This window comes from Curcuma longa, chromosome 1 (assembly GCF_044706935.1).
Source record: "Curcuma longa cultivar G26 ecotype Majalengka, Jawa Barat chromosome 1, ITB_CL_G26_1.1, whole genome shotgun sequence".
NCBI classification, from domain to species: Eukaryota; Viridiplantae; Streptophyta; class Magnoliopsida; order Zingiberales; family Zingiberaceae; genus Curcuma; species Curcuma longa.
The window spans coordinates 10,815,418-10,833,408 of NC_133861.1; the positions used below are offsets into that span (position 1 = coordinate 10,815,418).

Here is a 17,991-nt window from a genome sequence, read left to right on the forward strand (position 1 = left end):
TTTCCCATCGGTCACCAGGGTAAATCGGGAAGCACACGCAGCGGCCAACCCAGATGTCCAGCATCCTTTGATTGTGATCCCCATTTAGAAGAAAATTCCTATAAATACACCGTAGTTGGAATCGAACCGCGGGTGTCTGGATGACAACCTGAATGTCCTACGGCGGCACCATGGCCCAGGGACCTTCTTCTAGCTTTGGTGAATGGGGTGGAAGGAGCTAGCCAGCTAGTAATTAGCGAGAAAATTAATTGTCACCAATGAATTATTTAATTAACACCAATCTAGTATTACGGGTCTTTAATTATCATATTGCTACTATTGGATTAGCAGATGAGACTCCTCGTGATGTAGTCCTTGGTGGAATTTTATGTGTACTGTTCTTTTAAGAACACCAAAGCAGAATGTTAAGAGGTTTCCTTTTGTTTTCCACCAGCAGGGGACAAGATTTCTGATTAGTAGCTGTTCTTGGTGGAAAAAGATCAGTATCTCATAATAGCCGAATAGCCAGATATATAATCGAAGCAAAATCATGAACAGTTTTGTGCCGACAAGGATATGATCACGGTGGAGATTTTAAGTGAAATACGTTAGTGCTCGAAGTGATTGTGCAATTTTCTCAAATATTAATTATTTCCTTAGAATTCCCACTCAGTATTTCCTTACCATGCATTATATATATATATATATATTCCCAAGCTTTTCTTGAGCAGGTTACAATTTGCAGCGGGGTGCACTCATTCCTCTCGGTCGAAGAGTAGTAACTAGCTAGTAATTCATTGGCCTTTGGCGTTAACTTGTAGTTCGATATGTTTGACTGTTTGTGATTGCTTGAAGCATGACAAGTTATATGATTGCCTTTTGGATGCCATTGCTATTGCTTAAGCCTCAACTACCGTCCATGGCCGTCATTTGGATGCTATTGCACGCCTGTTGGCGGAATGCATGGTACGTACGTAGTGCTGAATTATGCAAGAAGTGGGATAGATCATATCTGATGTCCCTCAGCCATCGCACGTCAATAAGTATCATGACTTAACCAACCGACAACCATGCATGTCGGTCCAACCATTATCCTTTGGGATCACGTATAGTATATATATATATATATATATATATATATATATATATATCACTAATGTGTCAAAAAGATTTATAAGTCATCAGCTGATAAAAGTTCTAGGTTACACGTTCTCAATACTATTGTTTGATGTATTTGTTTGTAGAATATTATAATTATTTGATCTGGCATGCAATTGATTTTATCACCAACTCCGGTCTAGCAGGGCCGTTATACGATCGATCGATCAATAGAATTAATCGAGCATTGATTTGAAACATGTAAGATATATAAATAGAAATAAAAAACCATCCCAAGATAATTAAACCATGACAACTATATGAAAATAATTATACAAGATTGAGCACAATCATATACAATGGAAGTTAATTAAGCATACATGCATGCATCCTCCTAAATCATACAGGCTGCTTATTTGGTTAAGAAATTGTCGATTATTTCCTATTTCTATATATTTCTCGTTTTTAAAATATATTTTTCATTATTTTCCTGATATATTTTTTTCTGGTTTTGGGGGCAAATCAGGATTTTCAATCAGAAAGTAAATTTTATTACACATTACTTCAAAAAGACAATCAAGACAATCTATAAAATCTAGAAGTCTTTCTAGCACAAAACTATCACAAAAGTCTAATTGTCAACCAGATATCAACGATCTTAATTAGTCATCGATGATCTGAACTGTCATAATATACTTCTGAAGTCATACAAACCCTCACTTGTTTATATTCTTAAAGCCATATAAACTCCAATTAGGGATAGGGATCGATGTCACCTAATCATCATCTCCATCATCAATGTTCTAGCTAGTATACTTCATAACTAACGGGCTAAAATTTTCTCACAGGATTTCAAAATGGGTGTAGTCCTCCATCAGAGAGCTCGACGTGTGTTTTCGATCACACGGATGGTGATCGCGCAGGAGGAAGATGGTGTTGGCTTCAGTGGTATAACACAGTACTGAATCCAGTTCATTCAGTCAACTGATCTTATTCGACGCCAAATTGCACCCGAAATCATTTTATAGAATATAGAATCATAAGCAAGTTGGCTAAGATCGATGTCGATTCTGAGGGTTCAATCGGTAACAGATGCTGCAACTAAACAATCACTTCAAGCAATGCCAATTTTGTTGGATTAAACTGATTCAAGTTTTTTGGCCATGAATATTATCTATGCCTGACAGAAATGGTAGAATGCAAAATCTATCAGTGAAAATTAAACTACAAATTAATTTAGATTATATGTAGGCCATAATCCTAAGATAATTAATTCAAACAGATGCTTACTGATCCATCTCCATGCGCAGAGAAGAAAAGGTATATGGTGAAGTATATAAATTGAAAAAACTTCTGTAATGGTCAATGGTCCAGTTAGTATGCAGAACAAAAACTAGTACACGCATGCATATATTCCCTATAGCCGTTAGTTTGAGAAGTCAGAAGGACTTCTCTTGGCTTTATATTATTGTCATTGAACTAACCCATGAAGAATCTTGTGGACCTTCAAACTAGTTTCTAAACTATAGTTTCACTAGCTTTTAGGTCTTCTAGACTTTGAGCTATATATAAATCTTTCTCTATATTCCAAAAAATAATGAGCTCCAGTAGCTTGTACTTTCCAACACCCCTTCAGCTTCTGTGTTTGTCTTTCTCTAGCTCCACTTCCACTCTGTCACTGTCTCTCCCCTTCTATCCTCCCTGAATTTGATTTAATATGTACAGTTTGTGCAGTTCATTTTATATGACAATCTAAGAATGAGAAAATTAGAAGAAAAAAAAAGAGAAGTACTGAAGACACACGTAGAATTAATTACCGCGAGCATGAATTTGCATGGTATATGTTTTCTTAATTACAGGCACAAGATATAATTGAAGTCGAACTAAAAGCAAAGGAAAAAAGAATAATCCAACTATAGTATTAATAAAAAAAATATTATAGCCATTATTCCTTAGTTTATGATTACACAATCTCAAAATCAAGGACCTTAACTGCAAATCATGAGATTAATAATTGTCCAATCCGCTCGTCGTGGAAATTAAACTGCATATGTAATCTGTGTCTGATTTGATTGATATTATAAAACTAGCAGACTCGAGATATATATAACACTAGTTCCTGTGCATATGCTTATTTAAAATAGTCTCAACCGAGTTAAATCGACCTGTGTTCGAGTATGCTGGGCAGGTTGGTAGGCGCCGTCCGCTGCCGTTTGGTCCCGCCCGCAGCAGCTGACGGGGGTTCGTCGACCGGCGTACGCTCCATGACAGCTTTCAATGCTTCTTGGATCGCCCCTATGGAGTAATGCGGCAGCTGGCCGGCGTCGTCCTCGCTGTCCTCGCCGGTGACGACGAGAACGTGCTTGATGCGGCAGCCGAGGGTGGTGATCTCCGCCTTGAGCGCCCGCAGCCGCAGCGCCTTGAGCGCCTTGATGAGGTCAGGGAGGAGGTCGGAGCGGTCGTCGCAGCACAAGGACGCCCGCACCACGAATCGCCCCTCGGCGTCGTCGGCCGCGTCCACCGTCAGTTCATCGGTCTCCGTCGGGAGTGGGCTTGTCTCCTCGGCGATTTCCGACGTCTGCCGCTTCAGTTCTTTGACGTGTTGTACTACCTCCGCCAGCAACGATGCTTTATCCGTCTGCGCCACAGCTCATGAGTTAAAATCTTCTTAAAGTGTTTTTGAAATAGAATAAATCGGATAATACATAAAAATATATAAAATGGTGAACTGGGGAATTGTGAGTGCTTGAACGCACGCTTCCGCAAGTGAGAATTGAATTAGGGTTGGTGATGGTGGGGAGAATTAATTATTTAATAATATGTTCTTTTATCTGACATGAGTGCGCATGTTTGTCTCCTCTAGGCTTCGCCGTTCTCGGCAGTAGCAATATCCACGAAAGCTTTTTGCTACTCTGAACACACTGCCGGTTTCTCTTTATCATGTCAATCACTCCTCTCTCCCACAGTACTTGTCTTCTTTGATCGAGTACGATTTACTAGGTTTCCCCCAGCACAAAAATGATCCCAATTTCATTGTATCAGAATCCGAGAAAAAATCTTTAATTAAGAATATCGATTATTTAATTCAATAACGATAAGAAAATTTTGTTAGGATATATAGAATCAATAGGAAAATTTGCAATATATAAGAAGCAGAATTGAATTATTAATTAATCAATACCATTGCCGTCGACGTTGTATGAAGAAGATGAGCCGTGGCAAGTTTTCATTGATATGTATCGGTCGCTAAGTAATTGATTTTGTCAATGGAGTATATGCTAGGCGTAGATTGGATCCTTACTTTAGTGGTGCTGGGGAGCAAGCTGCGTAGGCGCGCGAGATGGGCGTTGATGCGCTCGCGGCGGCGGCGCTCGGCCTCGCTGTGGCTTTTGGAGGCGGCTATCGCCTTGGCGTCCATGATTTCCTGGTGCGTCATCCTCGCGCCGGCCGCGGCCAGCTCGGCGTGGAGACCGCTGCCGAAGGGGAACGTCGACGAAGAAGGCGAGCACGCGCTCAACATCATCCCGCGCCCGCGAACCAACGCATCGGTGTAATTGATTCCCGCCCCCGCGGTCATGAACCCCACTAGGGGGTCCGGCTGCTCCGGCTGTCCCATGTACAGGTCGTGGTAGAACGCCGGCGGCGGGGGGAGTGGCGGAAGCGAATTGGGAAACAAGAAGCTGCGTTCTTGGACGTGATCGCGAATCAGGAAGGGCGGCTCCGGGGCGTTTAGAAGCGGTGGCCATGGGAGATTAGCAGTGGAAGGAGAAGCATCAGAGGAATTTGCTGCGCAAGCATCAGTTGCCATGGTCATGACTGCTCCGATTTGGTCTTCCGGTGGATAGACTGGGAGATCATGGGCGTGATGGAGGCCGGTGTCGTCCATTTGTTGGAATGATATAGATTCCCCAGATGGGCCGGTGACCTGCGCTATATATAATTAGCTCTTGTGGCATGCTACAATGATGGATTTGGAAGGGATGATGAGCTTTTTGTCTTCCGGGCTTTTGGTCCTTGAGAAAGCAAGGATTTTTACTTTGCTCTTACGCGATTGTTGCCATGTTCTAAGCGGCTCCGCCCCATGCGCTACGTATCATTGCGCTGCCATCAGTAGAGAGAGGGAGAGATAAGGGAAAGCAGGAGGAGGAAGAGAGATGGAAAAGAGTGGAATGGAGAGGAGAGGAAAAGGTGAGAGAAAGCAAGAAGTAAAGAACGGGGGAAGGGCCCACATCGGTCAAGGCCCACGTTCTGCTCCTTCGCTTTCTCATTCCACGCCTGAGCTTGCTGCCTCCTCGAAACGATTTAATCATTGTGTCTTGGAATGCATTCCATCTCCGTTTTTTATGATACCAACAGTTTGCAAGAGGATTCTACCAAGCTCCTAATCTTTTAATTAAATCGATATCAACGATTAAACATAAACGTTTTTCGTGTTATTTACATGAGTTTTGTCTTCCATCAATATTAATTGAAGCCTTTTGTTTAATTTTGTGGCGATCTCGAGTACTTAAATTTAAACAATTATTCAATATATAGTCCGTTAGGACTTAGGCATGCATTTACTTTTCATGTCGATCGACTTGTGTTTCTATGACGTTACACCTTGTTCGAGGCCAATCTGAATAGCAATATATTATCAGTACTCAACATGCATAATGCTATCAACCACCACATAATGATGCTAGTGTCGAAGTAGTAAATATATATGTACTAAAATAAATCAATACTTCACCTGCAATCACCAATCAAGACATAATGCAACGAGATGTTTTCATATTTTAGTGTTTTGTGTTTCTTTGAGTTGGTGCAATCACCAAGGTCGTTCAAGACACGATGCATTATGAGATGTTTCCATTTGGTATTTTAGTGTTTTGTGTCGCTTTAAGTTGTATTATGTTAGTTCTTTAATTTGTTGTTTGATCGTTTATATCCCACTTTCCTTATCTTAGTTTAAGGAAAGATTGATATTTAGCACAACAGATAGCATTGAATAATTCATATTTTCTCTTATTGTAAAACTTAAAGCAATATCTACACAAATAATACCAATCCCAGATATTAATGCAATGAGTTTAAATGCAAACCTTACCAGCATTGAACCTATATGAGCATTTCTCTACCTGTGTATTAAAGTCAAGAAGGTATCAATATTTTAAATTAAATTCTTGCCACCACCAACATGGAAAGGAACAACTACTTCAACCCTAATTTAATGATGTTTTTCAAAAATGAACGTCCAACAAATAGAAAATACATCACTACGGTCTCATAAATTACCTCAATATATATCATAAATGAAGGTTTACTGAACTTGATATCATGTAATCCATGCTAGTATTTACAATGCATTGTTATATATAGGCTAATATCTAACAAGTAAAGTAGATGGAACTATCGAAAAGGCAAATGAAATCCATCTCATGCATGGGAAGGATATGGTTGTCATGAAATAGGAACAACACCTAATTTCTGGCACGTCAGGTAGATCTAAAAAGGCAAGAACTATTCAAATGAAAATGACAAGGCATGAGAACTTAACATTTGATCTTTCTTTGCAGATTGTTGGATATAATTTAACCTTCACATAAGTTGTTAATACTACTTATGTGAAGTATATAGGCCTTCGTCGTTCATTTCTTTCCAACCGATCAAACTTCAAATATAAACACTGAATGCATCGATATCCAGTCTAGTTTTTCTTTAAAAAAATGCACCACTACATTACATATTAACATGTGAAATATTTGTTATTACATGAAACACTATTTCAAAAAATAATATTAACAACCCTGTTTATGTTATATCAATGCATCCATGCACCAGCACCACTTACAACTTTTCAACAAGCAGTTTTAGAGTTCTGCAACAACTGATCCTTTGCTCTCGAAATGGAGACAACACAAGTTACCATAATAATCTCAATAGATCGAACCCATACTTTTTCAGCTCGATGATGTATTCTGTAACCTGGAATTTCTAAATCTCTCTCTTTTTTTTTGTGTGTGTGTGTGCTGAACCTTTTTCAGACTTACCTCATGAATGCAAGGCCTTGAAAGACAATATCAAAAGGTATATATGCATTTCTATCTCTTTTCATTTGCATTATGCTCTCCGTCTCAGAGATCTTGCCTACAAATTACCTTTGCTCCTGCCCCTACACCTTCCTTTGTCACTCTACTGAGAGGATCCTCTGATCCCCTGACCACTCGGCCCTACTGCAAGTTGTTCTAAATTCTAAGAACCCACTTTCTCTCTTATCTGTCTTTTCCTTTTCACCTCGCACAACGAAGAATTTGGATAGGGTTTGTGGACTTGTTTTTATTTGTAAAAAGTTGTGGGACTGGCCTGGAGCAGTGTTTGCGTGCAGTGCGAGTTGCCACTACAACATGCGCTTGAGTTGGTCCCCTGAGACGGCCCTTGCCATCACCTTTTCCTCGCCCCATTCAAGGATCCAAATGATGCCACCACCACAATCCACAGCACAAGCACAAGGTGCGAAAGAGAGAGAGAGAGATGATGATGATGACGACGAAGATGATGTCAGTAACACCATGGCCTTACGTGGGTAAATGACCGAATGAATACTCCTAATGGTAGCCATTATGGGCTTCTCCTTTTTAGGGTCGAATTAGTGCATTCAAATGCAGTGACTCTTTGTGGGAAGAGCAACATTTGCTGATATTATGCTCAAACATCCACCAAGATCTCCAAGATAATATCCTGTTATCATTGTTCTCTCTCAATGCATTCTGAGATTTGCCTCCACCAAAACAAGTCCAAAGAGTAGCTCAGAGTTCAGACGGTTCCTGCACTGATGTAGCCTGATGAAAGCACATATCTTGCTATAATTGATTTGCCCTGCAGGATTCTTATGTGCTCCGACAAATATATCTGAGATCTTCTAAAAAGGAGAGATCTAGAGTCACTAGAACACAAATTTGTTCTTCTTTATTGATTTATGCAAGCCAAGAAAAGAAAAGTTGCAATTCTTTCTTCCCACAGAGGACATGATGCATCCTTTTGGGCATGCAGAGAAAAAGAAGGTAAAGCTAAGTACAAGAAGTCAAAGACATCCATTGCAAATTAAAGCCAAAACTCCATTAGTGCAGACCAAAAGCTAGAAATATATAGTGTTCCAAATGAATTTGCTACCTGGAGAAGAGCAGAGGATGATAATATGCAGCTATATATTCTAACATTGAGACTTGTAGAAAATGCAAATGAATATACGAGAGAAGGAAGGGAAAAAAAACAGAAAAAGGCATGTAAGTATAAATATCTGTCTTTGATGTCAATATTCTTCTTCTGAAAATTAAACAGCTGTGACGGCTCACAGTGCATGTCCCCCTCAGGTAAAGATCTTGTGGATCTTGCTGCGTTGAGGTTGGCAGCTCAGGTTGGAAGTTGGATGTGCCATTGATGATACGGGAAAGATAACGTTAAACCTACATAATCCGCACTAATCATGTTTATTACTAGGCAAAATGTAAGATATCGCCTCGTATTTTGGTTAATTAATTAACATTTCCAAAATTTTCAAAACCACATTTCTTAAAATCTTTATTTAAAATCTAAAATAAGTAATCAAAATTTTCAATTTTAGCTACTAGCTCATAAAAGCATAATTTTGAATTTATTTGGAAATATTTATAACTTCATGTTTAATTCAATAAAATATAAAATTAGTAAAATAAAATCAATATGAAAACCAGGTTTAATTATATAGTTTTAAAGTAATATTTATAAATTAAAAATTTTATTTCTCGATTTTATAGATGGCAATTAAAACCAAATCCAAACCTTGATTTTACAAAATTTAAATTTATAAAGAAGTTTTAGAAATACTTAATCTAATATAATTTTTTTAGAAAGTTTATTATAAAAATCACGTCTTATAAAATAAATACAGATTGAAATTTTCTATCATCTGAATTTAGAAGTTTGTGAAAATAATTAAGTTATGAAGAGAAGGATAAAATAAAGATTTTAGGTGACATTTTTGCAGCTTCGTTATTATCAAAAAAAAAATGATAATCCCAGTAGCCACATCTCTGGGGGTGGTCGGTCCGGTCCCACGAAAATTTCCCACCGACCACCAGGGTAAATCGGGAAGCGCATACGGCGGCCAATCCAGATGCCCAGCATCCTTTGATTGCGTTTCCCATTTGAAGGAAAATTCCTGCAAATACGCCGTAGCTAGGGATCGAACCGCGGGTCCCTGAGTTACAACCCGGATGTCCTACCGTTGCACCATTGCCCCGGGGACAAATGATAATCCCAGTAGCCACATTCTCTGGGGGTGGTCGGCCCGGTCCCACGGAAGTTCCCACCGACCACCCGGATAAAATCGGGAAACGCATACGGCGGCCAATCCAGATGCCCAGCTTCGTTATTATCAATCTAGTGGGACAAAGCCATTATTCAGATGGACCACATAATCTGTTCCTTCTTATTGCGAAAATTTTATCATATTTTATACATATCAATTAATAGTTTTTCTGTGACAATGAAGGTTCATGCTTAGGATATTTTTTAATTCAAAATAAAAAAAATATAAGACTAGACCTTTTCAATGAGGACATATAATATACCATTGGCTAAAATAAGACTCCTTCTTAATTCACTATCGATTGTGAGCCATTATATCAGTGAAAAATAAATGCAGATAAAAAAAAGTGAAACGTAAACCATAATTAGGGTTTTTAACAATCTCTCACATGTTCTCTGTTTAGCTTTTTTTTATGAAATTGGGCTGCCTTTCCAAATTTGGGCTATTCCAAACCCAAGAGTGTGGAACAGCGGAAATTCCATGAAAAAATTGAGCCAAAAATAGATACTTAGGGTAAAAACCTACTGGGGTTAATTTTGCTAAATATGAAAGGAATTTGATTAGATTAATACTTTTACGGATAATGTTTGTCTATTATTTTAGTAGTGTTTTTATTTAATTTCAGCCTATGTCTTTATTTTCAGTCTATATATATATATATATATATATATATATATATATGAGAACTGATCTCCCGCGCGACACCCGTGCGCGACACCCGTGCGCACCACCCGACCCACGCCCACTGCCGGCGCTCCCGTTTCGCCGTCCGGCCACCTCCGGTCGTCGGACCGGCCCCGATCGACGCGCCACTCGCCGGCGCGTCGACTGGCGTAGGTCCGGCGGCTGACGGTGACCGGACGACGGCGAAATCGGCCGGAAACCGCCGCTCTCCCACCCACACCCACTGTGGTCTCGGATTCCGGCAAATTCATCGCCGTCCGGCCATCTCCGGCCGCCGAACCGGACCCAATCGACGCGCCACTGGCCGGCGCGTCGACCGGCGTCGGTCCGGCGGCCGGAGACGGCCGGACGGCGGCGAATTTGGCCGGAAACCGAGACCACAGTGACTGGCGCCGTTTCCGGCCAAATCGCGGCCGGAATCCGGCCAAATTCCGGCCGGAGACCGGCCGGGGAAGGACCGCCGGCGCCGGGCGGTCCTTCCCCGGCCGGTCTCCGGCCGGAATTTGGCCGGATTCCGGCCGGAAACGGCGGCGCCAGTCACTGTGGTCTCGGTTTCCGGCCAAATTCGCCGCCGTCCGGCCATCTCCGGCCGCCGGACCAGGCCCGATCGACGCGCCGACGAGTGGCGCGTCGATCGGGCCTGGTCCGGCGGCCGGAGATGGCCGGACGGCGATGAAATCGCGGCGGCAGTGGGCGTGGGTAGGAGAAGGTGCGGACGGGATCGCGTAGGGAAGGTGCGCGGCTGATCAATTTCGTATATATATATATATATATATATATATATATATATATATATATATATATATTTTTAAGATTTAAAAGTTAAGTTATAATATCAAGTATCAAAAAACTTTTAAAACGAGCTGTTATCTCATATTCCTTAACTCGGCACACCCCGTGAAGATCTAAATTTTTTTTTTACTTAATAGTGTAATCCAATTACCCCTCAATCTTACTTAAGTAAAAAAATATCATACGTTCTTGACCATGTAGTGATGCAGAAACGTAGGGTACGTTTACTTCAACCTTCCTGTGGTTTGGCTCAGGAATTAACATACCAACATCTTCTGTTCAAGGAGCTTTGCCCTTTTGCCGCTTTTTTGTTATTTTTCTTCTTTCGGCCAAATTCAGCCGAAAGCCATCGACGTTCAAGAAAGGAGAAATGGTCGAGATGGCACTAGACGGCATTTCCGTGTTCTCTAGGGATTGTTAGAAAGTCAGTGATGTGCGGCAGTTAGGCAGAGGTAGCACCAGGTGGAGGTCGAGCTATAGTGGTTTGTTAGCACTCCCTTATGGTCTGACTATGAATCATGATCCTCTGCGCATTAATCGATCACCAACTGGATTACCATATCATTCTCCACCGGTTGTTCAGAGATTGCCAATAATTACATCTCCAGCCGCCTGCTTGGTGCCCGCCGCATTAATCATCTACCAACTGGATCACCATGTCATTCTTTCTTGTTCAGGAATCCATCTGCGCTTGCTTGTTTGGCGATGCCTTCATTTCGGCAGCTAAAAGCGGCCGGAACACTGCTACTGATAGCGGCGACAATCCCACGTACACAACGACAAACATCTGCTCGCCTACTTGGACTTTAAGGAAGGATTTTCAAATGGGAAAAGATGTTGCTTTCATGGAAATCGGAAGGACGTCGACGTATATGCATAGCCCTCGTAGGAATAAGATGACTTTTTTTTATGCTCAAGTCCACACAAGGCGCGGGCTGATCTGATCGTTTGGTATGTTCTATATTCTTGAGAATTAGATACGATGGGCAAAGTTTGAAAGGGATACGCATCCCCTTCCTCCTCTGTTCTGATCTGATCGTGTGGTACATTCTTGAGAATTAGATACGATGTGCAAAGTTTGAATGGGATACGCATCCCCCTTCCTCGTCTGTTCGCACATGGATCCATCAGAAATTATACCAGGAGACTAGTTTCGTCAATGATGGGGCTGTGATGATCTTTCCTATCTTTCGGCGATTTGTTTGTGGATGTAGCCATGACTTGGAAGGCCGAGTGACCTGCTGATTTCGACAGTGTGGAATACTGCTCTTTCAGCTTATCTGTCATCTTCATCCTCTATTTTCAATGTGCATATTGTTCCGGGGGCTACATCTAAAACAGCAATAGATAGAGTACCTATCCAGTCTATCGAACATCCTCTTAACAACATATAACTGAGGTGCTGTGCGATTTATGTGTTAGCTCGGCTAAAGTGCTGTTTCGGCAGTAGCTCACACGCTGTAGGATGAAAGATTGACGGTGGGGCACTATAAAAAATTTACCCACTACAATTTTAGTCTTGTTGAGCCGTTTTGTTCGACGAATACTTTTAAATTTATTCGATAAAAAGATTGAGCCTAAAAAAATCAAGTTGTTAAGCCGTTGTGTTCGACGAATACTTTTAAATTTATTTATTCGATGATCGATAAAAACTTCCATGAGATCAAAGATGTATATGTTTTCCAGATTGATCGATGGAACTGAAAAGCCATGAGTAGGTTTGGGTCCTCCAGAATTCCAATGCTTTTTATAGTTTTAAATGAAATGCTCAAAAATTTGAGAGGTGCCACAGTGCCCATCTTATTGGTACCTGACTTACCACGAATTACGCGATCACGATTTCATATTGAGATCTACAAGCACTCTAACAGCAAAACCATCTTATATTGTTTTATTTGGGGGAAACAAAGGCACGGGAGTCGGAACAGACACGCCACCAAACCCTGCCATTCCCCGTCAACAACTAGGAGGACGTCTTGACGCGTTGGGCCCACCCAATACGGTGGCGCCGCACGAAGATGACCGGAGATGCTTGCGCGACAGCGACGTTTCGGTCAACGGATGGCGGCGGTCGCACCGACGCACCAGGCGGAGGTTGCGATTAGTGGGCGGGTGTGCCAGCCGAGGGTGAGGCAGCCCTCCGCCTCCTCCACCTGGAATCCGTCGCCGCCGGCGTAGAGCGCGAGAAGCATATTTGCTTGCTTGAAGGCGTTCGATCCCAAGTGCACGGGCTCGAACCCGGCCTGCGCCATTCGCTCTCGCCATCGCCCGAGCGTCTCGTGTCGCTCCGTCCGATCGATACCCTCTCTCGCCACCACGTTGCAGATCTGCCGCCCCAAGTAGGCATCCGCCATCGCCCGGTGCCGCTGCTGCTCCTCTATCTCCTCCTCCGCCCCGCCATTGGCTCCGTTCTCAAGTGAGTCGAACATGCTCGAGTAGTAGTGCAACGACTCTGTGAAGCGCTCCAGGAACGTTCTCCCGTTGTGATTCGCCTCCTCCTCCACCACCGTCATGATGCGCGGTCGCAGAGCCCTCGCCATCCCTAATACTTTCTCCACCGCCCCCGGTCGTGCCAGAAGCTGATGAAGCTCCATCACTGAGTTCACGGCCACCGCCTCGTCCCCTCCATCGCGTTCGCCCTTCTTGCCCTCCGGCTCGAGCAGCATCTGGGGCTCGACATCCGCGAGGCTCGAGGCTAAAAAGCCGCGGAAGTGGAAATCGATGCCGATATTCTCTGATAGCATAGTCAGCTTCCAGCCCACCTCCTGTAGCTCGTCGGAGTTGTCCGGCTGCGGCGGACCAATTCCAGTGAGGCGGAACGACGGCGGTCCGCCTGGTCGAAGGGCGAGTGCCTGGAGCAGAGCCGGCCACTGCATCCCCTGCTTCAGCCCGAAGTCGACGACGTGCACACGGTGGCAGCCGGTGAAAGCCTCGAGGATGGCCTGGTTGGCTGCAAAATGGGCGAACTTGAGGTAGGGCGCGCTCTCGTAGAAGTGCGAGTGGAGGAAGTCGAGGGCGACGCGATCGGACTGGGGAAGGGGATTATGTCGGTAGATCCGGCGCGCGAGGGCTTCCGCAAAGTAACCTGCCACCTTCCTCATCGGGCCACTTTGGGAGGCAGCAAGCTCCGAGATCTGCTTTACCAGGGCGTCCGCCGCATTCAAGTTCTCCTGCTGCACCGCCTCTCCGCACGCAAGCAGGGCATGCACCAAACGGATCCCTGTCTCTTGTGCGTCCACCACCACCACTGGAAGCGCCGCTGTTGCTTGTTTCAGAAACGAAGCCACCTCCTTCGTTGACCCCGTCGCTCCACCCGAAGAAGACGTAGACGAGCAAGTCCTCATCCGCTTCGGATCTCTGGGAGACAAGATCTTCTCAGATTGGTGCTCCCTTTCATAAACAACCCGCCCAACGGAGGCGGCAGCCGGTGAAGGGACGGGCTCAAAGTCGTATACGCCAGATGCGAGCGGGGGAGCAGCAGTGGAGCCCTTCGCAACGGTAGAGTCGGCGGAGACACTCAAGCTATGACCGCTACTACAGTGGGCTGCGGCGGTTGGGGAAGGGAGGAGAGTGGGAGGCGGCGAGTTGACCCCGCAGAGCATGCTGTCGAGCCACGTGAAGAGATCAGAAGGATCATAGTGGACGGTATCTGAAGCGAACTGGGGGAAATGAGAGGCGTCGTCGGTGGACACGGCGACGTCGAGCTGCTCCAGCTTCTGGGCGACATCCGCCATGTCCGACGCCCGCACCTTGTAGCCGAGCGCCGCAAGCAACTCGTCCACGCCGCACTCCCCGTCACCCATGGTCATCATCGGGACCATCTTCCCCTTCCCTGTCTCCCGCCCCATCGCCGCCGGATAATCACCTTCCCTTCCGGCGTCTTCATGCTCTCGTTTCATCCTTTATCGATCGCTTCCGTTACGGGTTCACTTCACTGCTCTTCTGATCTGGTGATAAACTAGCAATATTTCACAAGCAGAAGGCGAGATCGATTCAGCGTCTATTTATCTGAAAATCAAAAAGAGAAAAAGAAAGAGGGAGAAGAAAACAGCGATAAGCATCTCTGTTGAGCCACACGATTGAAAACATCTGCCCACTTCACAAAATTGATCGTCAATAATGTCTATCGTAGCCCTTTGAAGGAATTGCGACGTTGAACTCCTAAAGCCCGACCAGATTGAGGATAAATTATACAAGAGTGGCAGATTTTTCTTCATTTCCTTAGACAGAACTTTAAAAAAAACAAAACAAAGATAGATGAGATAGAATGAACTTTTCTTCCTCTGATCCCAGTTTCTTCTCCTATAACACAGACGACCAATCGAGTCGTGGCGACAGTGAAAACTGGCAACTTGCAGTGGCCAGGGCACATTGTTCCCTCACCGAGACCAAGCCTAGCCAGCCAAGAACTCATAACAATTTTGCAGCAGCTAAGTCCAATGGCCTCACAATTGTGAAGCCTCGCTGTGATCTTGCAACGGCTAGCCAAGCTGTGACCGCTGGTTATGCACTATTGATTTTTTTTTTCCTTTTCCTCCTTTATCTGCGCTTTAGATAAATAGAGCATTAATCTGTCCCACATCAAAAGTTACAGAACCAAGCATTTGAATAAAATAATTCATACCAGATACTTCTAAAGTCAATTAATTCATATTGGATTTTTTTCGATCCCCAGCTACGACGTATTTGAACAAAATAATTCATACCTTAATCGACCGGACCCGACCACTTGGCTACTGGGATTATCTATCTACCCGTTATGTTTCTTTCTAATGGTCGTGTGCTGTTCATTGAAATTTTGCAAGGCTGAGCCCGATACACACCTTAATAACTAAGGTTAGGTTACATATTTGGTATGTATATATGAATAGAATATAAAATAAAATAATATACTTTAAATTATATTTAGTTGATCAATTTGTTAGTTGAGATGAAGTGATCGTTATGCAAGCATCAGATCATCCCATTGATGAGTGAAATCTAGTCTCTGGACGAAACAATGACGATACGGATATAGTGGTTATGCTAATTAAAGAAAAGCTCACGAATCTATCATTATCACCTCTCAATCGCCCCTTTTATCTAATTTTCATCCTTAATTAAAGGAATCTGGATATTCCATAAAAATATTTTTTATAAAATAAATCATAATAAAGATATTCTATGATCATTATCAGTTGACCATCAAATTGTTTCTTCTTTTTTTTTTTTTACTTTTTGCTAAAATGCTCCTTCCTTATCCTCGACACGTGTAGGCATCTTTCTTGCCAAAAGGCCTAGGTGTTCTGATTCGCTTGGACGACTGTGAAAGCTGTCCTAGTCTTTTGCCACCACGTGTCATCGACGCTGTTTATCTATTCCTTTCCCGTTCCGATTGTAAAGGGCAGGAAAGCTATGTCAACTCTGTATTAGAACTGATACCCACAGTTTACCACGTCTTGTACCTACTATATGATTGGGTATGAGCAAGCTCCCACCAAAACCATACGTACATTTTGCCTAGTACACATATGAAACGCGTAACTTAACGACGTGAACTCGATAGGAACGGACGAGAGCGCCGTAAACATGCCACGTGGGTATATCTACATATCGACACGGCCGTAACCAGCTGTGGGACCCGGCAGCGAACCCATGGGTTGGTGGGCCAAATGATGAAATCCAACACTAGATTAGAGAGCGACCGAATGACATGGAAGCATAGCCATGGCTGTCGTTAACGGGCTGCCGTTTTCGCATCTAGATTGATGACGTCATAGATTGGGTAAATGTAAAAGAAAAACTAATTTTTATGTTTGTCAAAAAGTCTCTTTATTAAAAAAATTGCTGAATCTGACCTTAAAATTATAAAATTTTAAGAATATTTTACAAAAATTTATGGTCGGCTGACTGCATAAAATACTCATATTCAATTAGATCATAATTTTATTCTAAGCTTCCTTTTGAACTATACAGATATTTATTATTTTTTCCTTTGTCTACATTGACATAACTACACCTTAATAATCACATTTATAGTTTTAATATTTTCCTTACGTTGAGCCGACATCACTCTCGCTCGATGACCGACCTCCGATGAGCCTTTCACAAAAAAGAACGGTGGCGACATCAAGCAGGCACCGCCTTCGCTCGACGACTGATCCTTGGTGAGCCTTCTGCACGAAGGAAGGAACGACGACGATGTCGAACCATCACCGCCCTTCCTGCTTGCTCTCGACGATCGTCCCCCGACGAGCCTTCTGCACGAAAGAACAACTGCGAGCTGATACCACCCTCGCTGCTCGATGTTCGTGCTTAACAATTGACCGCGATTGGATTCTCGTTAATACAGGAATCAAGAAAAACCTAGCTACCTCTTATGACTCATAATTGTATTATGAATTTATAACCTTCTTTTGTTGATATTTATTGATGTGGCAGACCTTCCTTGCTTAGGAATAGCTCGTTATCTAAATCAAATCAGGTTAAATAATATAACCTGATAGATAAGATAACCAAGGTTGTGGAACCAAACGCACCCGATCTCCTGGCGATGATGACGCCTAACAACAATCTCAACGGCTTCTATCATCAGCGGCCGTACCCTTCCACCGACTCAGAAAGCAATTGCTCACCTACAAGCAGTGTGGTGGTGACGGATTTAATTTCTAAATTCGAAACAGAGAAATCACACTAGTTCATTTAGCTTGAAGGCGAAGTAAAGTGGCAGTGGGAGCAGTAGAAGACAAGCTACCAATACTGGCGCAGTCCAGGGAAGTATTTTCTCCCTTGTTTTCCTGGGAAGCATTCAGAAAGGGGTAAGACAGCAGCCTTTTCCATCCCCAATTTGTTCTCTGCTTTTGCTGACCGTTTGAATTCGGCAGTTTCCAATCCAGAAGATGTGCATTGAGGACACCCACTGTTCCTCCTGATCCTCGCTCGCAGTTTTCCTCTGGGGTCTTTTTCATCACGATCCACCCTTACCCATTTTACTTCCGCTGCTATGTTTTTGTTTGTTTATTTGTCTTTTCTTCTTCTCTTGGTTTATCACACTAGCTGTGCCGTCCAATCCTTGGATTGTTTTGCTGAACTGAATTTGTAACTAACGATTCAGTGCTTCGATTGAGGTG

At 43.2% G+C, this 17,991-nt stretch overlaps 2 protein-coding genes across 2 annotated transcripts; both read right to left on the minus strand.

The window, feature by feature from the left end:
- Positions 1 to 3,003: 3,003 nt before the first annotated feature.
- On the minus strand, positions 3,004 to 5,224 carry LOC141845285 (transcription factor bHLH30-like). Its single transcript, XM_074733350.1, has 2 exons — positions 4,379 to 5,224; positions 3,004 to 3,715 (listed from the first exon to the last, which is right to left on the minus strand). Exons 1-2 carry the CDS (start codon positions 4,961 to 4,963, stop codon positions 3,233 to 3,235), a joined length of 1,068 nt encoding a protein of 355 aa, XP_074589451.1. The 5' UTR covers positions 4,964 to 5,224; the 3' UTR covers positions 3,004 to 3,232.
- Positions 5,225 to 12,616: 7,392 nt separating this feature from the next.
- Positions 12,617 to 15,260, minus strand: LOC141838904 (DELLA protein RHT-1-like). Its single transcript, XM_074726531.1, has one exon. The coding sequence runs from the start codon at positions 14,779 to 14,781 to the stop codon at positions 12,937 to 12,939; it is 1,845 nt and encodes a 614-aa protein (XP_074582632.1). The 5' UTR covers positions 14,782 to 15,260; the 3' UTR covers positions 12,617 to 12,936.
- Positions 15,261 to 17,991: the final 2,731 nt, after the last annotated feature.